Source organism: Nerophis ophidion, linkage group LG12, assembly GCF_033978795.1.
Source record: "Nerophis ophidion isolate RoL-2023_Sa linkage group LG12, RoL_Noph_v1.0, whole genome shotgun sequence".
Lineage (NCBI taxonomy): Eukaryota > Metazoa > Chordata > Actinopteri > Syngnathiformes > Syngnathidae > Nerophis > Nerophis ophidion.
In genome coordinates, this window is record NC_084622.1 from 42390992 (window position 1) to 42412775 (window position 21784).

The 21784-nt window shown below is 41.5% G+C and overlaps 1 protein-coding gene across 1 annotated transcript in view; it reads left to right on the plus strand.

Annotated features, from left to right (window-relative positions):
- Positions 1–17270, plus strand: part of LOC133563457 (N-acetyl-beta-glucosaminyl-glycoprotein 4-beta-N-acetylgalactosaminyltransferase 1-like) — a 521254-nt gene extending 503984 nt beyond the window's left edge. The window contains exons 15-20 of the mRNA XM_061917589.1: positions 3972–4351; positions 6502–6655; positions 6730–6802; positions 8765–8918; positions 9123–9249; positions 16240–17270. Of these exons, the coding sequence (XP_061773573.1) occupies positions 3972–4351; positions 6502–6655; positions 6730–6802; positions 8765–8918; positions 9123–9249; positions 16240–16354 (1003 nt within the window). The 3' untranslated portion in view covers positions 16355–17270. The remainder of the gene's footprint in view (positions 1–3971; positions 4352–6501; positions 6656–6729; positions 6803–8764; positions 8919–9122; positions 9250–16239) is intronic.
- The last annotated feature ends 4514 nt before the right edge of the window (positions 17271–21784 follow it).

Below are 21784 nucleotides of genomic sequence, written 5' to 3' on the forward strand. Positions count from 1 at the left end.
ATTCAGACTCGGATTTCAGCGACTTAAGCGATTCAACAGATTACGCATGTATTGAAACGGATGGTTGGAGTATGAAAGTATTGAAGAAGAAACTGAAGCTATTGAGCGAATAGCTATTGACGCTATTCATAGCCATAGCATGGCCGAATAGCTGCGTTAGCATCGCCGGTAAAATGTGCGGACCAAACGATCGGGACTTTCACATCTCTTGACACTGGAGCAACTTAAATCCTTCAATTGGTAAGTGGGTTTTTTTTCGGATTAAATGTGGGTGGAAGGAAACGTAATATAGTTGCAAATGCATCTGCAGGTTATCCATACATCTCTGTTCCATGTCTGCTTTAGCACCGCCGGTAAATAGCATGTTAGCCCCGATTAGCGTAGCATGTTAGCATCGATTAGCTGGCAGTCACGCCGCAACCAAATATGTCTGATTAGCACATAAGTCAACATCAACAAAACTCACCTTTGTGATTTCGTTGAATTTATCGTTGCAAATGCATCTGCAGGTTATCCATACATCTCTGTGCCATGTCTGTCATCGCCGGTAAAATGTGGAGACACTCTGGCACATTCAATGGGGGTCTGGCGGCAGACACTTTCGCATCTTCGGGCCAATGGTGCAACTTGAATCCCTCCCTGTTAGTGTTGTTACACCCTCCGACAACACACCGACGAGGCATGTCTCCAAAGTTCCAAAAAATAGTCGAAAAAACGGAAAATAACAGAGCTGAGACCCGGTGTTTGCAATATGCTGAAAATGAAAATGGCGGCTGTATTACCTCGGAGACGTCACGTTCTGACGTCATCGCAAAAAGAGCGATAAACAGAAAGGCGTTTAATTCGCCAAAATTCACCCATTTAGAGTTCGGAAATCGGTTAAAAAAATATATGGTCTTTTTTGTGCACCATCAAGGTATATATTGACGCTTACATAGGTCTGGTGATAATGTTCCCCTTTAATCTTGCAATATATCATTCTGACAAGTGTTTACAAAACGGCGGTTGCCATAGCTACTGCGGGAGAACATCTTATTAGAAACAATTCATTTCCCCAGGACTTTGATTGATACTTTTATTAGTAGATTGCACAGTACAGTACATATTCCGTACAATCGACCACTAAATGGTAACACCCGAATAAGTTTTTCAACTTGTTTAAGTCGGGGTCCACGTTAATCAAAACCTGCACTTGTTTTCATATTATGTAGGGTTACTTGATATACTGTCTACCCACAGCTAAACACCAATATACAAACATGAGGGCATTTGTTCAGAATTTGTCACTATTCAGAAAGGGGTGCCTCAGGGATCTGTATTGGGGCCCCTCTTATTTATCTTATACAACAATGATCTCGAACAACATTTCTCTGATGCTAATATGCATTTTTATGCTGACGATACAAATATTTATTGCTCTGAATCATCTTTTGAATAGGCTGTTTTCTCTGCAGAAAGCTTTTGTCGCTTTGCAGAATCCACTTATTGACTTAAAACTGGTTCTCAATGCTGACAAGACAAAACAAGCAGTTTTCCAAACATAGGAAGGTGCGTCAAACTTCCCCGGTAGTGTGCACTCTTGAAGGGAATGTCATAGAAGTGGCGCATGGATATAAACACCTTGGTGTTTTAATTGATGCCTCGCTCACTTTTAAACTTTTTATTGATCAACTAGTGAAGAAACTAAAACTTAAATTGGGCTTTTTCTTCCGTAATAAGAAATGTTTTTCTTTTGGTGTAAAAAAGCGCATTGTCTCTGCCACATTTTTATCTGTGCTAGATTATGGTGATCTTTTTTTATATGAATGCTATTCATTCCTGTCTGGACTGTGTCAACCATGCTTCTTTGAGGTTCATCACAAACTGTAAAGCCATGACACACCACTGTGACTTGTACTCTCGGGTGGGATGGCCTTTTCCGTTAATTAGGAGACAGTGTCATTTGGTACACTTTGATTTACAGGGCTCGTCTGGGACTATTGCCCGAATACATTTGTGCATTGATTTCACAGAGAAATACAAACTCTTTTTCACTAAGATCCAACGATCAGCCGTTGCTCTCTGGGAGAACAGCTTTTGTCCATGCAGCTCCTTGTGCTTGGAACCAGTTCCAAAGAGACTGGAAGATGCCTGAATTGTTATCCTTAAATGCTTTTAAATCTAAACTGAGATCATTTGAAGTTATCTGTTTTAATTGATGTCCATCCTGTCATTGTAATGCAGACTCGGGCGAATTAAGGGCCGGGGGCCACGTGCGGCCCGTTAAGATTTTCAATCTGGCCCGCCGGACATTACCAAATAATTTTTTTTCGATCTTTAAGATGGAAAAAGTAGCTACCATTATGATGTGCAGTGATGTTTTCTAATGAGCATAAGTCTTGAACTATACAAAGTATTTCAATGGTTGGAATCTGCGCTTTTGGATGATGTATCACTTACTATGGTAATCTAATTAGTTACTATGGTCATCTAATTAGTTACTATGGTAATCGACGTCACAGCAGCTCAGACGAGGCACCAAGCAGTGTGGGTGGGAAGCGTTTCCACAGACGCGGAAGGAGATTTTTACAGCAAAGTTCTAAAGCTTTGTGATGTATCGGATATATCAGATTGTAGGTAGGTTTATTTTGTACCCTTTGCGTTCATATTTCACTGTTTGTTGCATTTCACTTGATTGCCAAATATCTCGATCGAAAGGGGGTGTGACATTCATATTTTGTCAATATTCAGTGTTGTATTCTTCATAGGAAATGTTTTAATTATATTACGTTTTTTAAGGCGGTCTGTCATAATATTTTTAGCATTCAATCAGACATTAAGGGGGTGTGATATTCATATGTTGTCAATATTCAGTGTTGTATCCCTCATAGCCTGCTGATCCGCCTCCGCTTGGGATGGTTTCCTGCTGGCTCCGCTGTGAACGGGACTTTCGCTGCTGTGTTGGATCCATTATGGATTGAACTTTCACAGTATCATGTTAGACCCGCTCGACATCCATTGCTTACCTCCTCTCCAAGGTTCTCATAGTCATCATTGTCACCGACGTCCCACTGGGTGTGAGTTTTCCTTGCCCTTATGTGGGCCTACCGAGGATGTCGTAGTGGTTTGTGCAGCCCTTTGAGACACTAGTGATTTAGGGCTATATAAGTAAACATTGATTGATTGATAGAAAAATGTACAATTCTATTACGTTTTTTAAGGCGGTCTGTCATAATATTTTTAGCATTCAATCAGACATTAAGGGGGTGTGATATTCATATGTTGTCAATATTCAGTGTTGTATCCCTCATAGCCTGCTGATCCGCCTCCGCTTGGGATGGTTTCCTGCTGGCTCCGCTGTGAACGGGACTTTCGCTGCTGTGTTGGATCCGCTTTGGACTGGACTCTCGCGACTGTGTTGGATCCATTATGGATTGAACTTTCACAGTATCATGTTAGACCCGCTCGACATCCATTGCTTTCCTCCTCTCCAAGGTTCTCATAGTCATCATTGTCACCGACGTCCCACTGGGTGTGAGTTTTCCTTGCCCTTATGTGGGCCTACCGAGGATGTCGTAGTGGTTTGTGCAGCCCTTTGAGACACTAGTGATTTAGGGCTATATAAGTAAACATTGATTGATTGATTGATAGAAAAATGTACAATTCTATTACGTTTTTTAAGGCGGTCTGTCATAATATTTTTAGCATTCAATCAGACATTATTGTGAGGTTTTGGATTAGTGTTCCCCAGACACATTTTATTCTCTAAATGTGGCCCCCGAGTCAAAATAATTGCCCAGGCCTGTTGTAATTTATAATGTGAATGTCATTGTATGTGTAACTCTGCTGCCTCTTGGCCAGGACTCACTTGAAAAAGAGGTTTTTAATCTCAGTGGGATATTTTTCCCGGTTAAATAAAGGTCAAATAAAAATATTGTTCTTAAATGCACACAAAACTTATGTTTTTGCATCTGCCTCTGTGTGTACCTCAGGATTTATACGTTGTTGCGAATCATCAACGTCGAGAAGCGGCGGGACTCTGCTAGAGGCAACCGCTATCTGGTGGAACTGGAGCTGATGGAGAGAGGCCGCAGTGTAGTGCGTTTGTCTGAGTACGTTTACCTGCTGCTCCACCGGGGGAGGCAGGTAGACGAAAGCCTGGAGAACTCTGAGACTGCTCCGGCCTCCGCGCCGGCCTCCGACCCTGTTCCTGCTACGTCCAACCTTAGCTCCTCGTCTCACCAGCCCTTGACCAGACCTCCATCGCCGCCCGCAGCCACGCCCTGGAGCACGGCCTATGCTAAACCTCTTCTCTGCCAGCCAGTCATGCTGCAGTGGAGAAAAGACGTGATGGTTCACTTTGTGGTACCAGGTCAGAACAGTTTGTCGCAAATAAATTACTATCTATCTACAAACCCCGTTTCCATATGAGTTGGGAAATTGTGTTAGATGTAAATATAAACGGAATACAATGATTTGCAAATTCTTTTCTACCCATATTCAGTTAAATGCGCTACAAAAACAAGTAATTTGATGTTCAAACTCATTAACTTTATTTTTTTTTTTGCAAATAAATATTAACTTAGAATTTCATGGCTGCAAGCCAAAGTGGATGGGAAAGGGCATGTTCACCACTGTGTTACATCACCTTTTCTTTTAACTCTCTTTTAACACTCAATAAACGTTTGGGAACTGAGGAAACTAATTGTTAAATTGTTAAAGCTTTGAAAGTGGAATTATATCCCATTTTTGTTTTATGTAGAGCTTTAGTCGTTCAACAGTCCGGGGTCTCCGCTGTCGTATTTTACGCTTAATAATGCGCCACACATTTCTATGGGAGACAGGTCTGGACTGCAGGCGGGCCAGGAAAGTACCCGCACTCTTTTACTACGAAACCAAGCTGTTGTAACACGTGGCTTGCTGAAGTAAGCAGGGGCGTTCATGATAACGTTGCTTGGATGACAACATATGTTGCTCCAAAACCTGTATGGACCATTCAGCATTAATGGTGCCTTCACAGATGTGTAAGTTACCCATGCTTTGGCCACTAATACACACCCATACCATCACAGATGCTGGCGTTTGAACTTTGCGCCTATAACAATCCGGATGGTTATTTTCCTCTTTGTTCCGGAGGACACCACGTCCACAGTTTCCAAATATAATTTGAAATGTGGACTTGTCAGACCACAGAACACCTTTACACTTTGCATCAGTCCATCTTAGATGAGTTCGGGCCCAGCGAAGACAGCGGCGTTCCTGTGTGTTGTTGATAAATGGGTTTTGCTTTGCATAGCAGAGTTTTAACTTGCACTTACAGATGTAGCGACCAACTGTAGTTACTGACAGTGGTTTTATGAAGTGTTCCTGAGCCCATGTGGTGATATCCTTTACACACTGATGTCTGTTTTTGCTGCAGTACCGCCTGAGGGATCAACGATCCATAATATCATCGCTTACGTGCAGTGATTTCTCCAGATTCTCTGAACCTATAGATGATTTTACGGACCGTAGATGGTAAAATCCCTAAATTCCTTGCAACAGCTCTGTGACAAACTTCCTGCCGCCGTCACCGTGTGGGTTGCCATGACACTGCACGCAGGACGCCTCATAACAGGTTTGACACTTTATTATTTCAATAATGTCATTTTCTTACCATTCGATCACGCCGCTTTCTGGCTCGCTGTCTCTCCCTAGTTGCCGTCGCGCACCTTTCGGTGCCCGCTGGGTGCGTCTGCTGCGGGGCCTCATCCTCGTCTGGATCTCGCTCGTTGTCCTCGTTGTGCTTGTGGTCGGTCGTCTCGGGTGGTTCCTTCCCCTTCCTCTCTCCTCTCCTTCCTCCTTCTCCTCTCTTAAATTCTGTCAGGAGATGGACAGATTTAAGCACGGTGTGTGTGTTACGCACCTGACTTGGATTACGGCGGCGTTGCCCCGGGTACGCCCCGCCTCTCCATTCCGCTACATTCTCCGCCTCCTGGCCTCCATGTTGAGCCGGGCCAAAGAGCGTCACATCCCGTCGTCGGCCCGTCGTCTTCATCTCTCCACAAGCTCCTTGAGAAATGTTGTTCTAAAACTTCTCGACAATTTGCTTACAAAGTGGTGACCCTCACCCCATCCTTGTTTGTGTTCATGGAAGCTGCTTTTATACCCAATCATGGCACCCACCTGTTCCCAATTAGCCTGCACACCTGTGGGATGTTCCAAATAAGTGTTTGATGAGAATTTCTCAACTTTACCAGTATTTATTGCCACCTTTCCCAACTTCTTTGTCACATGTTGCTGGCATCAAATTCTGAAGTTAATGATTATTTGCAAAACAAATGTTTATCAGTTTGAACATCAAATATGTTGTCTTTGTAGCATATTCAACTGAATATGGCTTGAAAATGATTTGCAAATCATTGTATTCCGTTTATATTTACATCTAACACAATTTCCCAACTCATATGGAAACGGGGTTTGTATATGTTGACTTTTCTCCCTGTGTCAAGAGAACCTACTTCATCATAATCTGTCTCTCAGTGAAGAACCAAGCTCGCTGGATCCAGCAGTTCATTTCGGACATGGAGAATCTCCACCATCAGACCAAGGATGACAATTTCAGCATCATCATTGTGGACTTTGACAGCAATGACATGGATGTGGAGCAGGCGCTTCGAGACAGCAGTGTGCCAAGGTATGTGTTCACATAAAGCAGCCACACATGCAGTGTTGTGTTCCATTTCACTAAACAACGTGTGTTTTGTTTAGATATGAGTATCTTAGGAGAGAAGGGAACTTTGAGCGCTCAGCGGGCCTGCAGATTGGAGTAGACACCATTGAGGTGAGAGAAAGTGCGCGCATCAAACCCTCACATTAAACACATCAAACCCTCCCTCCTTGCTCAATCAATTTCCTTTACTTAACCAGGTAAAGACTCATTGAGATTAAAATCTCTTTTTCAAGAGCGACCTGACAAAGAGGGCGGCACAAACAAAGTTACAATAATGAATACAACAAGACAATACAGCAGAACAACAGCAGTCATACCACAACAGGTCAAAAATATTTTTAAACATCCATCCATTCATCCATTTTCTACCGGCTATTCCCTTTGGGGTCGCGGGGGACGCTGGTGCCTATCTCAGCTACAATCGTGCGGAAGGCAGGGTACACCCTGGACAAGTCGCCACCTCATCGCAGGGCCAACACAGATAGACAGACAACATTCACACTCACATTCACACACTAGGGCCAATTTAGTGTTGCCAATCAACCTATCCCCAACCTATTTTTAAACAATGAAGCAGTAATTCAATTTAAAAATATCTGTGTTTCTTCTGCGATGAGTTGGTGACTTGTCCAGGGTGTACGCCGCCTTCCGCCCGAATTCAGCTAAGATAAGCTCTAGCACCCCCCGCGACCCCGAAAGGGACAAGCAGTAGAGGATGGATGGATGGATGGAAGGATGGATGGGTACCTTTACCAGCATGCCATTTGAGTTATGCCATCCCCCTACTTGCAAGACAGCAGAAACATCGCACAAAATAATCATAACCAATGCAGTTAGACTAAAAGTATTCCACAAAGTCACTGTAAATGCTAAACTGCAGTAGTGTCATTTAATTTAACCCATTTAATTTTTATTATTTTGATTTAATGATAAATTAATAATTGTTATAATTTACTGTATATTATATATTATATTATTATGTATGCTAATATATTATAATATAGATAGATAGATAGATAGATAGTACTTTATTTATTCCATCAGGAGAGTTCCTTCAGGAAAATTACAATTTTCAGCACAATCCCATTCAAGATCAGACAAACATTACAGGGAGACAGAACAGGATCGCTGACGGGTCTGCCGGCTTCCAGCGCCCCTTACAAAAAAGATGACATACAGGTAAACAAGGGGGGGGGAGAAAAAAAATAGAAGATTAAAATAAAATAAAAAAATCGGTCTTAGCCTAGGCCCTGGAGTGGGGGTGCAGACTGAGGCCAAGGGAAAAAAACAACAACAACAACTCATAGCCATAGTACACATCCCTCTTCCATGTGTGTAAGAGGGAAACATCAAACATCAAAGAACACAGTGGACATTAAAGACATTAAAGCAGCAAATACAACCAGACACTTCTACATACAGCTATGAATAAAAAGTAAAATAAACATATCCACTGTGGTGCCCTCTGCGGTGTTCCACGCCATCGTCTGCTGGGGAGGAGGGAGGATGGCCAGAGACAGGAGCAGACCCAACAAAGCAACCAAGACAGCCGACTCCACTCCAGTGTCCAGTCCGCATGGATGAGCGAGGATACGTCCAAGGTGACTGAAGTGTCCGACACCTGCTCACCCAGTCAAGACACCGCGAAGCCTCTCCGTCCCAGCGCTCAGTGCTAGCTCCATAGTCCTGTCCCCTCATCCGCATCTCCTCCAGTACATCCAAACAGACTCTGGTGTAGCAGAGACCCTGCAGCTGGTCTCCATGGCCAAAAGGCTCCCTGTAATACAATTATATAATATTAAAACTTGTTCCATCCATCAATTTTCTACCGCTTGTCCCTTTTGGGGTGGCGGGGGGTCGCTGGAGCCTATCTCAGCTGCATTCGGGCGGAAGGCAGTGTACACCCTGGACAATTCGCTACCTCGTCGCAGGTCCATTAAAACTTGTTGTTAATGTTAATGTAATGAAGACTGTGTGTAATTTTGTATTATAGTCTGATGGTGGTTCTCTGTTTCAGCTCTTTAGCGCTTGCACATAAATTTGCATCACGACTGTTTGTGTTCCGACCAACAGGATAGCCACAGTATCGTGTTCCTGTGTGACCTCCACATCCATTTCCCCCCCAACATTTTGGAGAGCATCAGGAAGCACTGTGTTGAAGGACGCCTCGCTTTCGCTCCCATCGTCATGAGACTTGGCTGCGGCAGTTCACCGCTGGAGCCTGACGGTAACGCACAAACCAGACATGCGTGCGATCGCATTCACTTATTAAGATTGTGTTCGGCGGATTCTGCAATCGTTGCAACATTTTCCTGTGAGCTGCAGTTTATGACTTCATTTTTGTGCTTCACATTAGTGTCAGAAACATGCTGATGGAAGCAACGCAGCTTCCTTTTGATACTGCAACCACATGAAATTGCTCTGATCACAGGTTACTGGGAGGTGAATGGATTCGGGCTGTTTGGAATTTACAAGTCTGATTTTGATAAAATTGGAGGGATGAACACAGAAGAATTCAAAGACCGCTGGGGTGGAGAAGACTGGGAGCTTCTGGACAGGTAACTTTCACATCAGTGTTTCCAAACTTTTATTGAGCCAATTAAAGGCCTACTGAAATGAGATTTTCTTATTTGAACGGGGATAGCAGGTCCATTCTATGTGTGATCATTTCGCGATATTGCCATATTTTTGCTGAAAGGATTTAGTAGACATCATTGACGATAAAGTTCGCAACTTTTGGTGCTAATAAAAAAGCCTTTCCTGTACCGGAAGTAGAAGACGATGTGCGCGTGACGTCACGGGTTGTAGGGCTCCTCACATCCTCACATTGTTTATAATCATAGCCACAAGCAGCAAGTCCAATTCGGACCGAGAAAGCGACGAGTTCCCTATTAATTTGAGCGAGGATGAAAGATTTGTGGATGAGGAAAGTTAGAGTGAAGCACTAAAAAAGTAGACACATTTACCAGGATAATTCTGGAAAATTCCTTATCTGGTTATTGTGTTAATAGTGTGTTAGTGAGATTATAGTCATGTTGGGACAGCGTGGCGCAGTGGGAGAGTGGCCGTGCGCAACCCGAGGGTCCTTGGTTCAATCCCCACCTAGTACCAACCTCGTCATGTCCGTTGTGTCCTGAGCAAGACACTTCACCCTTGCTCCTGATGGGTGCTGGTTGGCGCCTTGAATGGCAGCTCCCTCCATCAGTGTGGGAATGTGTGTGAATGGGTAAATGTGGAAGTAGTGTCAAAGCGCATTGAGTACCTTGAAGGTAGAAAAGCGCTAAACAAGTACAACCCATTTATTTACCTGAAAGTCGGAGGACTGCGGTGAACGCCAGTGTTTCTCAGAGAAGCCAATGCAGTAGCCAAGATCACAGCTGCAGTTTTGACAGCTAAAGGAGGAGGTCACATAAACCACTCAAGTCTCCGGTAAGAGCCGACTTAATATCAGAATTTTCCCATCCAAAAACTTGCTGGTTGACGTAGGGAAACATGTTCGCTTGACCGCTCTGTGTTAAAGTTTCACAACAAACAAAGAAACACAGGCCGTGTTTCGGTTGCTAAAGGCAGCTGCAATCCACCGCTTTCCACCAACAACATTATTCTTTATAGTCTCCATTATTTATTGAACAAATTGCAAAAGATTCAGCAACACAGATGTCCAGAATACTGTGTAATTATGCGATGAAAAGAGACGACTTTTAGCCGTAAGTGGTGCTGGGCTAAAATGTCCCCTCCAACCAATAATGTCACAAACACGCGTCATCATTCCGCGACGTTTTCAACAGAAACTCCGCGGGAAATTTAAAATTGTAATTTAGTAAACTAAACCGGCCGTATTGGCATGTGTTGCAATGGTAATATTTCATCATTTATATATAAACTATCAGTATAAACTATCAGTTTATATAGTCGGTAGTAGTGGGTTTCAGTAGGTCTTTAAAGGACATCTTTTGCATGAGAAAAAATCTCACAGAACACCAATCAAAAATGAATGAATGGCAATAGGTAGATATAGAGCTGAATTATTCATATTCCAATTCATTGAGATTAGGGATGGGTGCTGAATTTGGTACTTTAATAGGTATTGACCATATTCCGTCATTGCTACCAGTTCATGTGAAATCAAATGGTGCCTTTTTTCGATATTTTTGTTCCACGGGACGTCACTTCCCATTGCAGACTTGGCACCAACTCAAGCACTTGGCTGGAATACAAGCTGTCAAGCACTCAGAGATAGGTAGCTTATCTTTATTGTCTGTTACAAAACGGAAATTCTTCAACAGGCTCTTAGATAGACTTACAGAAACGAACAATAAAAGATGAAAAATAAAACAATAAAAATGTAAGAGATATACAGCAAAGCAGGGGGCGCCAACACAATGATCAAGATCGACTAGTTGATCTTGGAGACCCTACTGGTGGATTGCAAAAATATTACAAAAAAACGTATTAATTTGTCAGTGAGACCCCACCCAGAGAATAGGATAGGATAGGATAGGATAGGATAGGACTTTATTGTCATTGCACAAGTACAACGAAACTATGTTTTCAGCACAAACCCGTTCCAGATTAGACACACAAACAGTGTACAGGGTTACAGAATAAGGAACGCTGATGGGTCGCCAAAGGCGCCCCGTAAAAGATGGGAGAAAAGTGAAAGACTGGAGAATAAGATGAGTACAACAATACAATCTAGACTGGGCTCTTAAGGGGGGCCAGTCTGGAGTGGGGAAAAAAAAAACTCCATGCCATTCACACATAAACATGTTACATATAATCACAACAACTCGCAACAGAGGGGGGCGGAGTTTGGGCCTTGGAGGTCGACTGCTGCTAGAAGCGCTGCCAGCCGTCCATCACTCTGAAGGGGAATCAAGTGGTGGTGAAGGCATGACGGGGGGGGGTGTATATTCCCATTGTCTTGGGTAAGTTGATGTAGTGTCCATAGGCCTGGGGCCATTCTGCATGGAAGCAAAAGTTCGACTACAGGTGTCATTGATGAGGGAGCGAGGTCAAAAGCGTCCATCATTGAGTTACCAACAAACCTGCCAACTGGCAAGCATTTTAACCCCTGAACACGCCCGCACGCCTCTTCCTCTCATCTCTGGACACTGCAGCCACACACCCTGTGTGCGGCCGCGCCCTACAATCGCTCATCTCGCAAACGGGCATTGTATGATGTGCTCTTAAATCATCTAGCAGCAACAATGCATTAAGGCTGACTGTTGCAACAAATTGGACATATTCTAGCATTCAACATCAAACAACTCTTCTCTCAACTACGACCATCATCGCTCGTCTACGACGCGAATTAACAGTCCAAATAATAGAGTCTGTGAACATTGCCCCAAAGTACGTATTTTGTGTTGATTTATTGTGCACAAAAAACTAAAGATTGACTTGTGCATAGGCAGTAAAGTAACAAGGTGGCAACTAAAGGAGGACTTCCCCATGTATCCCCCTTCTTATTGCACAGGAAAAACCCGCCAGGTAAACAGAGGATTTTACAAATTCCGGTACTGACATAAGACAACCATGTGACTCGAGTACCATATGTGACCATAGGATGAACCATAATGCAACAGTACTAATTCTATAGTGGCCATAAACAGTTAGCTTTTACAGTTGGGGTGCTCAAAGTGCGACACATGGGCTGTCTGTGGCCTATGACTCGTTTGTCATTGGCCCTCGGCACAGTACAAAAACAAACAAAAAAACACACGAAAAAATTGAGAAAAACAGCAAGACAGAGAATGAGAAAAACATCTAAATGTTGACATCAGCCAATAATGACACAAAGCCTTTACTTAAAGAAACAAAAAAATTCTATATAATGTTTTTATATATATATATATATATATATATATATATATATATATATATATATATATATATATATATATATATATATATATATATATATATATATAAACATAGTTGTGGGACTTTAAGACCATTCTTGTCTGGACTGCCTCGAGGTAATGTTTTCCATGGTAACAAGAAGGAAGCACCCAAAAGTACAGCAAGTAGGGGATGTGGGATGAAAATCGATTCGAATTTCAACCGCGATTATCACGTTGTGCGATTCAGAATCGATTCTCATTTTTTAAAAATCGATTTTTATTTTTTTTTATAATTATTCTTTCTCATCAATCCAACAAAAAATTACGCAGCAATAGCATAACAATGCAATCCAATTCCAACACCAAACCTGACCCAGCAACACTCAGAACTGCAATAAACACGACACAGAACAAACCAAAAGTAGTGAAACAAAAATGAATATTATCAACAACAGTATCAATATTAGTTATAATTTCAGCATAGCAGTGATTAAAAAACCCTCATTGACATAATCATTAGACATTTATAAAAATTAAAAAAAATTAAAACGTAAGTGTCACAGTGGCTTACACTTGCATCGCATCTCATAAGCTTGACAACACACTGTGTTCAATATTTTCACAAAGATAAAATAAGTCATATTTTTGGTTCGTTTAATAGTTAAAACCCCGCGACACCAAAAAGGAATAAGTGGTAGAAAATAGATGGATGGATGGATAATAGTTAAAACAATTTTAAATTATTACAATCAGTTGATAAAACATTGTCCTTTACATTTATAAAAGCTTTTTACAAAAATATTCTACTCTGCTGGCATGTCAGCAGACTGGGGTAGATCCTGCTGAAATCCTGTGTATTGAATGAATACAGAATCCTTTTAAATCGGGGAAAAATCATTTTTTAATCGAGAATCATGTTGAATTGAAAAAAAAAAATCGATTTTGAATCGAATCGTGACTCCAAGAATTGATATTGAATCGAATCGTGGGACACCCAAAGATTCGCAGCCCGAAAGGCAACGTTCCACTTTTCAAAATGTCGTAACATTTTTACATGGCGATTTTAACGCTTCCAAATTTGGTAAGAAAAACTACAACTAAGATTTCAATTACCTTAGCTGCTGTGTAATAAATACAATACTTACATTATAAAACACTTTATATGGCTCAACAACAGAAACGACTGGCACATTCAACTTAATGGCAAAGATTACTTCCTGGCTAAGGAAAAGCACGATAGTCCAGGATTGTCAAACTCATTTTCATGGAGTGTCACATTGCACTTACAACTATCCTTAATCTGTCAAACTATATGAATGAATAATTGACTCATGATATTATTACACAATTTGCCCTTGGGGCGGTGTGACTCGGTTGGTAGAGCATAGTTAAGAGCGCTGCAGAGTCTTGTGGACATCGGGGGCGGTACCTCTGGATTGGCAGACCGGGGTGGTGGTTCCTCTCTTTAAGAAGGGGGACCGGAGGGTGTGTTCCAACTATCGTGGGATCACACTCCTCAGCCTTCCCGGTAAGGTTTATTCAGGTGTACTGGAGAGGAGGCTACGCCGGATAGTCGAACCTCGGATTCAGGAGGAACAGTGTGGTTTTTGTCCTGGTCGTGGAACTGTGGACCAGCTCTATACTCTCGGCAGGGTTCTTGAGGGTGCATGGGAGTTTGCCCAACCAGTCTACATGTGCTTCGTGGACTTGGAGAAGGCATTTGACCGTGTCCCTCGGGAAGTCCTGTGGGGAGTGCTCAGAGAGTATGGGGTATCGGACTGTCTTATTGTGGCGGTCCGCTCCCTGTACGATCAGTGCCAGAGCTTGGTCCGCATTGCTGGCAGTAAATCGAACACATTTCCAGTGAGGCTGTCCTTTGTCACCGATTCTGTTCATAACTTTTATGGACAGAATTTCTAGGCGCAGTCAAGGCGTTAAGGGGTTCCGGTTTGGTGACCGCAGGATTAGGCCTCTGCTTTTTGCAGATGATGTGGTCCTGATGGCTTCATCTGACCGGGATCTTCAGCTCTCACTGGATCGGTTCGCAGCCGAGTGTGAAGCGACCGGAATGAGAATCAGCACCTCCAAGTCCGAGTCCATGGTTCTCGCCCGGAAAAGGGTGGAATGCCATCTCCGGGTTGGGGAGGAGACCCTGCCCCAAGTGGAGGAGTTCAAGTACCTAGGAGTCTTGTTCACGAGTGAGGGAAGAGTGGATCGTGAGATCGACAGGCGGATCGGTGCGGCGTCTTCAGTAATGCGGACGTTGTACTGATCCGTTGTGGTGAAGAAGGAGCTGAGCCGGAAGGCAAAGCTCTCAATTTACCGGTCGATCTACGTTCCCATCCTCACCTATGGTCATGAGCTTTGGGTCATGACCGAAAGGATAAGATCACGGGTACAAGCGGCCGAAATGAGTTTCCTCCGGCGTGTGGCGGGGCTCTCCCTTAGAGATAGGGTGAGAAGCTCTGTCATCCGGGAGGAACTCAAAGTAAAGCCGCTGCTCCTCCACATCGAGGGGAGCCTGAAGAGGTGGTTCGGACATCTGGTCAGGATGCCACCCGAACGCCTCCCTAGGGAGGTGTTTAGGGCACGTCCAACCGGTAGGAGGCCACGGGGAAGACCCAGGACACATTGGGAAGACTATGTCTCCCGGCTGACTTGGGAACGCCTCGGGATCCCCCGGGAAGAGCTGGACGAAGTGGCTGGGGAGAGGGAAGTCTGGGTTTCCCTGCTTAGGCTGTTGCCCCCGCGACCCGACCTCGGATAAGCGGAAAAAGATGGATGGATGGATGGAGTTAAGAGCGCTTTGAGTACCTTGAAGGTAGAAAAGCGCTGTATAAGAATATCCCATTTACCTTTTAATCATCATTTTTTATGCCAACAAACTATTTGGAAACAATGATGTGCAATCAGAAGTCAAGGTGTGAAGCAGATATTAAAGTTCAGCAATTACAGAACTGACTTTAAAAAGGGCTTAAATGACAAAAATGCTTGAAATAGCTTTTTTGCAGTATTGTATTACAATTTCTAAATCATCACAACAATGCTGTGACGTTTGTCAGTATGAAATGATAACTTTGAGTGTAGTTTTTTTCTGGCGCTTTTCCATTGGTCGGTCCAAAATCTAACTACGAATCTCCCAACTCTTGCAAGGAGGGGGCGTGGAACACAGTAAAGAGGAGGAAAGGAGGAGCATGCGGGAGAAGTATAATCGGAGTAGATAAGAAGAATTGTTTTTTATGGACATTTCCTAAACATTTCATCAAAGTCCATCCATAGCTTTCTGAGTTATGTTGCTATCAAACAGACAAACAAACGCTGGCAAAAACATAACGTCTTTGGCGGAGTTCTGCGTACGAAAGCGTTTTTCTTTTGTTTTTTGTTTTTTTCTTCATCACTAATTTCTCGTCACTGCAGACTTTATGAGAGCCAACAAACATAATAAAACGTCACTTACTGTACAAGGTCTGCTGTCATTAGGATGCAGACTGCTGAGATGTTCATATATTCCCATTTTGATGAAAAATGTCTTATAATCCTCGTAAAGAATTAGGGTTGGGGAGGGGAATGAACGCATTTTGTGTCGTTTTTTTAATTGCAGCGCTGTGGAAAAGGTTTGTGTGTTAATCAGGCTGTATAAATAAAGTGGATTTGGATTGGGATTAAATGTCTTGTTCTGTTCTTCTCTCTGCGTCACTACAGGGTGTTGCAAAATGGTCTGGAAGTGGAGCGACTACGCCTGCGAAACTTCTTCCACTACTACCACTCCAAACGTGGCATGTGGAATGCCCAAAACAAGAAGGCTCCCAAGGGATAGTGCTCACTCTAAAATGTTACTGCACATCCACTGAGTGTGTGTGTGTGTGTGTGTGTGTGTGTGTGTGTGTGTGTGTGTGTGTGTGTGTGTGTGTGTGTGTGTGTGTGTGTGTGTGTGTGTGTGTGTGTGTGTGAGTGAGAGAGAGCGGGGAGAGCTCGCTCACTGCCTATTTTCAGGGAAGCCTCTGCTTCTCGTAGACTCGTCCGTTTGGGGTAAACAAAGTCCCAACGTGAACTTGGGAGGCGAGCTGTTTACACCGAATCTCGAGGGTAAGCGGAGTACTTTCTTTCCCGCTGCCCTTTTACTAGTGCAATCTTTTCAAAATATTTTTTGGTGTGTTTGAATGTGCTGGTGTATATATATATATGTATATAAGTGTGCGTGCGGCTGTAGGCGAAGATGAAAGAAAGCACCTTTTTTCTAACGAGGAGATGCGCACCTCAGAGTTTTTTGGGTGGTGTGGTCGCACAATGAGAATGTGTCATGGCGCTAAACACCATCAAGACATCAGACATAGAATCTGTGAGGACTTCCGTTAATGATCCCTGCAAACATTAGACTTCTCTACTCTCACTCTTTTAGTCAGCCTCTCTCTTCGGCGGTTTTGTACACGTGGAGCTTTCTCTAAAGTGGAAATGTTATTGGAGAAAAACATTTGCAAATGTGTGTCTCAATCCGTGTAATCATACCAATGTGTGGGTGTGTGTGTGTGTTCTAATGTGTGTGACTGTTTAGATTGTGTGCGAAACACAAATCTGTGGTTTCTCTCCCTCAAATCAAATTTGGATGGTGGGTGTTGCTGATAGTCCATACCAGACTGAGACTTTTTACTTAGAAATGTCATGATCATTAAATAATTAAAAATAACGACAAAAAACAAAAACTGTTTTAAATTGTGACAAGGCACACACATATATACATATACATATACATATATATATATATATATATATATATATATATATATATATATATATATATATATATATATATATATGTATATGTATATGTATATATATGTATATATATATATATATGTATATATATATGTATATATATATGTATATATATATATATGTATATATATATGTATATATATATATATATGTATGTATATATATATATATATATATATATGTATATATATATATATATATATATATATATGTATGTATGTGTATATATATATATATATATATATGTATATATGTATGTGTATATATATATATGTATATATGTATGTATATATATGTATATATGTATGTATATATATATATATGTATATATATGTATATATGTATGTATATATATATATATATATATATATATATATATATATATATATGTATATATGTATGTATATATATGTATGTATATATATATATGTATGTATATATATATATATATGTATGTATATATATATATGTATATGTATATATGTATGTATATATATATGTATATATGTATGTATATATATATATGTATATATATATATGTACATATATATATATATGTATATATGTATATGTATATATGTATGTATATGTATATATGTATGTATATATGTATATATGTATGTATATATGTATGTATATATGTGTATATATATGTATGTATATGTATGTATATATATATATGTATATATATATATATATGTATATATATATATATATATATATACACACACACACACACAGTAGGCTTGTCAAGCTATTATTTTTCAATCAGATTAATCAAACTCTTGTACTATTATTTATCATGATTAATCACAGGTTATTATTTCTGCGTGGATTGATTACATTTGCTTTAGAAACTACTCCAATATTTGGATAAAATTGCAATTTAGTAGTCAGAATGTCATACAGGAATATTTGTCAAATGATTTACTGAACTGCAAGTCATTAATGTGCTCAAAACTTGGTGACACTAAGTATAGTAAGAACTTACCGGTAGTGCATTTTTTAAAAATTTGCAATAATAAAATGATCATGTAGTAAACACACTCATAAACAACAACATAGTGGATCATTTAAATCTGCATTTACTCGTCTTTAGTTTAACCATTTGTTTAAGCAAACACCCTTATTTACCTCTTCAGATGATATTGCTGATATCTTTTGGTACAAAGCTGTTCGTGAGCACTTAGATGTCCAATTTTCTCCGGTAAGCAAAATAAATTCGCCATCAGCCAGTAGTTGCAACTTGATGCTCTTTGCTTGTGTAGTACAGTTGCTTTATCCTTCCTGTAACTGTGCCTCTCCAAGGTACGACAGATCGACTATGGTGACATGACGGACATCTTTCAGCACTAGTTCTTCGCCGATGTTATGTGGCCTACATTCAGGGGCTTCACATTTAACAAAGGCATTGTTTATCTTATATCTGCTACTTCTATTGACAACATTGACGCATGTCAACTCAGCCAGCGTAGTCTTGTCCTTTGTTTGTTGTCGATGTGGTGGTGGTGGGGGGGTTGCATGTGACTTTGTTCCTATTTATACGAAGAGATGAAAAGTTTCACAAACCATAAACTTTTTTATAATGTTTCTTTACACAACATTTCTGTGCATATTTTGTCATTTTTGTCAGTGATGCTTTTAATCAATGATACTGACATGTCAAGTAAAAAGTATCAGTCTGGTATCGACAATCAGTAACAAGGGCAAACAGATTGTTTTTACCCCTTCACAAATCTAAATACGGACACACAAATAAAATGGACACAGACCGACATTTGCAATTGGTGTCGCTCCAATATATTTCTATGCCTGCTGTTTTGGAAGAGGAGTTTTTGCTCTTTGCCAATAACTGTTTCTTACTTTCTTTCTACGGCTGCACTAACTGTTGTCTTTTCATTTCTAAAACACTCGTTTGTGAAGAGTTTTACACCTCCTAGTAGACCCACCTCCACATTCCCTCCCGAGGGGGCTGATGAATTATTTGGAGCCTATTTGTGTTGCAAATATTGTAGATACGGAATTGCAAGAGGTTTATTTATCCGCATATTACATGAATTTTAAACAGAAGTGAGAGCATTTCTCACGTGTGTGCCTTCATCAGGGGTGGGCTGCAGACGGTGTTGAACTATTGGGAAAACAAGCTTGTGCTTTTACATTCAAAGCAAAGAAGAGCGGCAGGTTAACTTTGGAAGGTTTGGGAACTACTGAGCAGGACCAGACTGTCATGGAGACTGCAGTTCAGCGAGGCCTCAGCTGACATTTGACAGTCATAAGGGACTATTTGAAGAACACAGTGAACTATAAACTAGACTAGATATATACATATATATTTAAGGAGTTTGAGAACGATGGTGAATAGGAATATACATTCCAAGGTAATTTCTGTGAAATTGTTTTTGTAGAGAAAAGTTTATAAGAATGTACTTTCATTTCTTTGTTTTTTTTGCATATAAAAGTTGATGCTTAAGCCCAGATACATTTCTGTGTTTTATTCATTTATTGTCTATTGTTCTAGTGAATGGTGTCCAAAGTGCGGCCCGAGGGCTATTCGGGGCCCCAGACCAAATGTTATTGGCCCGCAGCATATTGTTCCATCCATTTTCTACCGATTATTCCCTTTCGGGGTCGCGGGGGGCGCTGGCGCCTATCTCAGCTACAATCGGGCGGAAGGCAGCGTACACCCTGGACAAGTCGCCACCTCATCGCAGGGCCAACATGGATAGACAGACATCATTCACACTCACATTCAAACACTAGGGCCAATTTGGTGTTGCCAATCAACCTATCCCCAGGTGCATGTCTTTGGAAGTGGGAGGAAGCCGGAGTACCCGGAGGGAACCCACGCATTCACGGGGAGAACATGCAAACTCCACACAGAAAGATCCCGAGCCTGGATTTGAACCCAGGACTGCAGGAACTTCGTATTGTGAGGCAGACGCACTAACCCCTCTGCCACCGTGAAGCCCACAAAACAAAAATATATATATAAAAAAAAAAAAAAGGGGCTAAAAATTGTAATGTAATGAGAAAAACATTTAAAATAATAATGTGGAGGTCTCCGACCCAGATCCTCGGTTGCGTTGCAGGAAACACCACACCCTGGCGCAGTGGTTTACAATCTTTTAATCAATGCTCACAATATTCAGAATGATCAAAGTCTGCGTTCAAAGGACTCCGGCTTATTAGTGATTCCCAAAGCCCAAAAAAAGTCTGAGGCCTATAGAGCGTTTTCCATCCGGGTTCCAGTACTCTGGAATGCCCTCCCGGTAACAGTTCGAGATGCCACCTCGGTAAAAGCATTTAAGTCTCACCTTAAAACTCATTTGTATACTCTAGCCTTTAAATAGACTCCTTTTTGGACCAGTTGATCTGCCGCTTCTTTTCTTTTACTCCTATGTCCCACTCTCCCTTGTGGAGGGGGTCTGGTCCGATGGCCATGGATGACGTACTGGCTGTCCAGAGTCGGGACTCAGGATGGACCTCTCGTCCAGAGTCGGGACCCAGGATGGACCGCTCGCCTGTGTATCGGCTTGGGACATCCCTGCGCTGCTGATCCGCCTCCGCTTGGGAAGGTTTCCTGCTGGCTCCGCTGTGGACGGGACTCTCGCGGCTGTGGTGGATCCACTATGGATTGAACTTTCACAGTATCATGTTAGACCCGCTCGACATCCATTGCTTTCCTCCTCTCTAAGGTTCTCATAGTCATCATTGTCACCGACGTCCCACTGGGTGTGAGTTTTCCTTGCCCTTATGTGGGCCTACCGAGGATGTCGTAGTGGTTTGTGCAGCCCTTTGAGACACTGGTGATTTAGGGCTGTATAAGTAAACATTGATTGATTGATTGATTGATTTGAGCTTTTCAGCTCATGTAGGTGGTTCTCTTCAGCGTGTTCCTTCGTCTGGCCGTCACTCTCGTTTGCCAGCCCCCGCTCATGGTTTCCAACGCTGCTGATAAAGGGAACAGGTAATTAGATAAATCGTTCCAGCTGAGGTATCTACTCACCTGTCTGCTGCTTCATGGCCGGCCCCTGCTCACGCCCCGCCCGCAGGGAACGCGTGGACCACGCCCCTCTCCACAAGTAATTATTAAAATACTAAGTCACCTATAACTTAAAGTTGACACAAAGAGTAGTCTTCATATATATATATATATATATATATATATATATATATATATATATATATATATATATATATATATATATATATATATATATACATATATATATATAATTTCACTTTTTAGCTTTTTTTTTTTTTTAAATACAACATTTAAAAATGACCCCTGTATACTTTGACTTTTCATTTGTTGGGGGGAAAATACCTTGATCTAAAATGTTATAAGTTTTCGAAATAATATTGAAAGAACGTGCAACAATTTTTCTCAATAAAAGAGAAGGAATAACTTTAGAGAAAAATCTTATTTAAAATATCTGTATGCACATACAACACTTAAAACCTTACAATATCA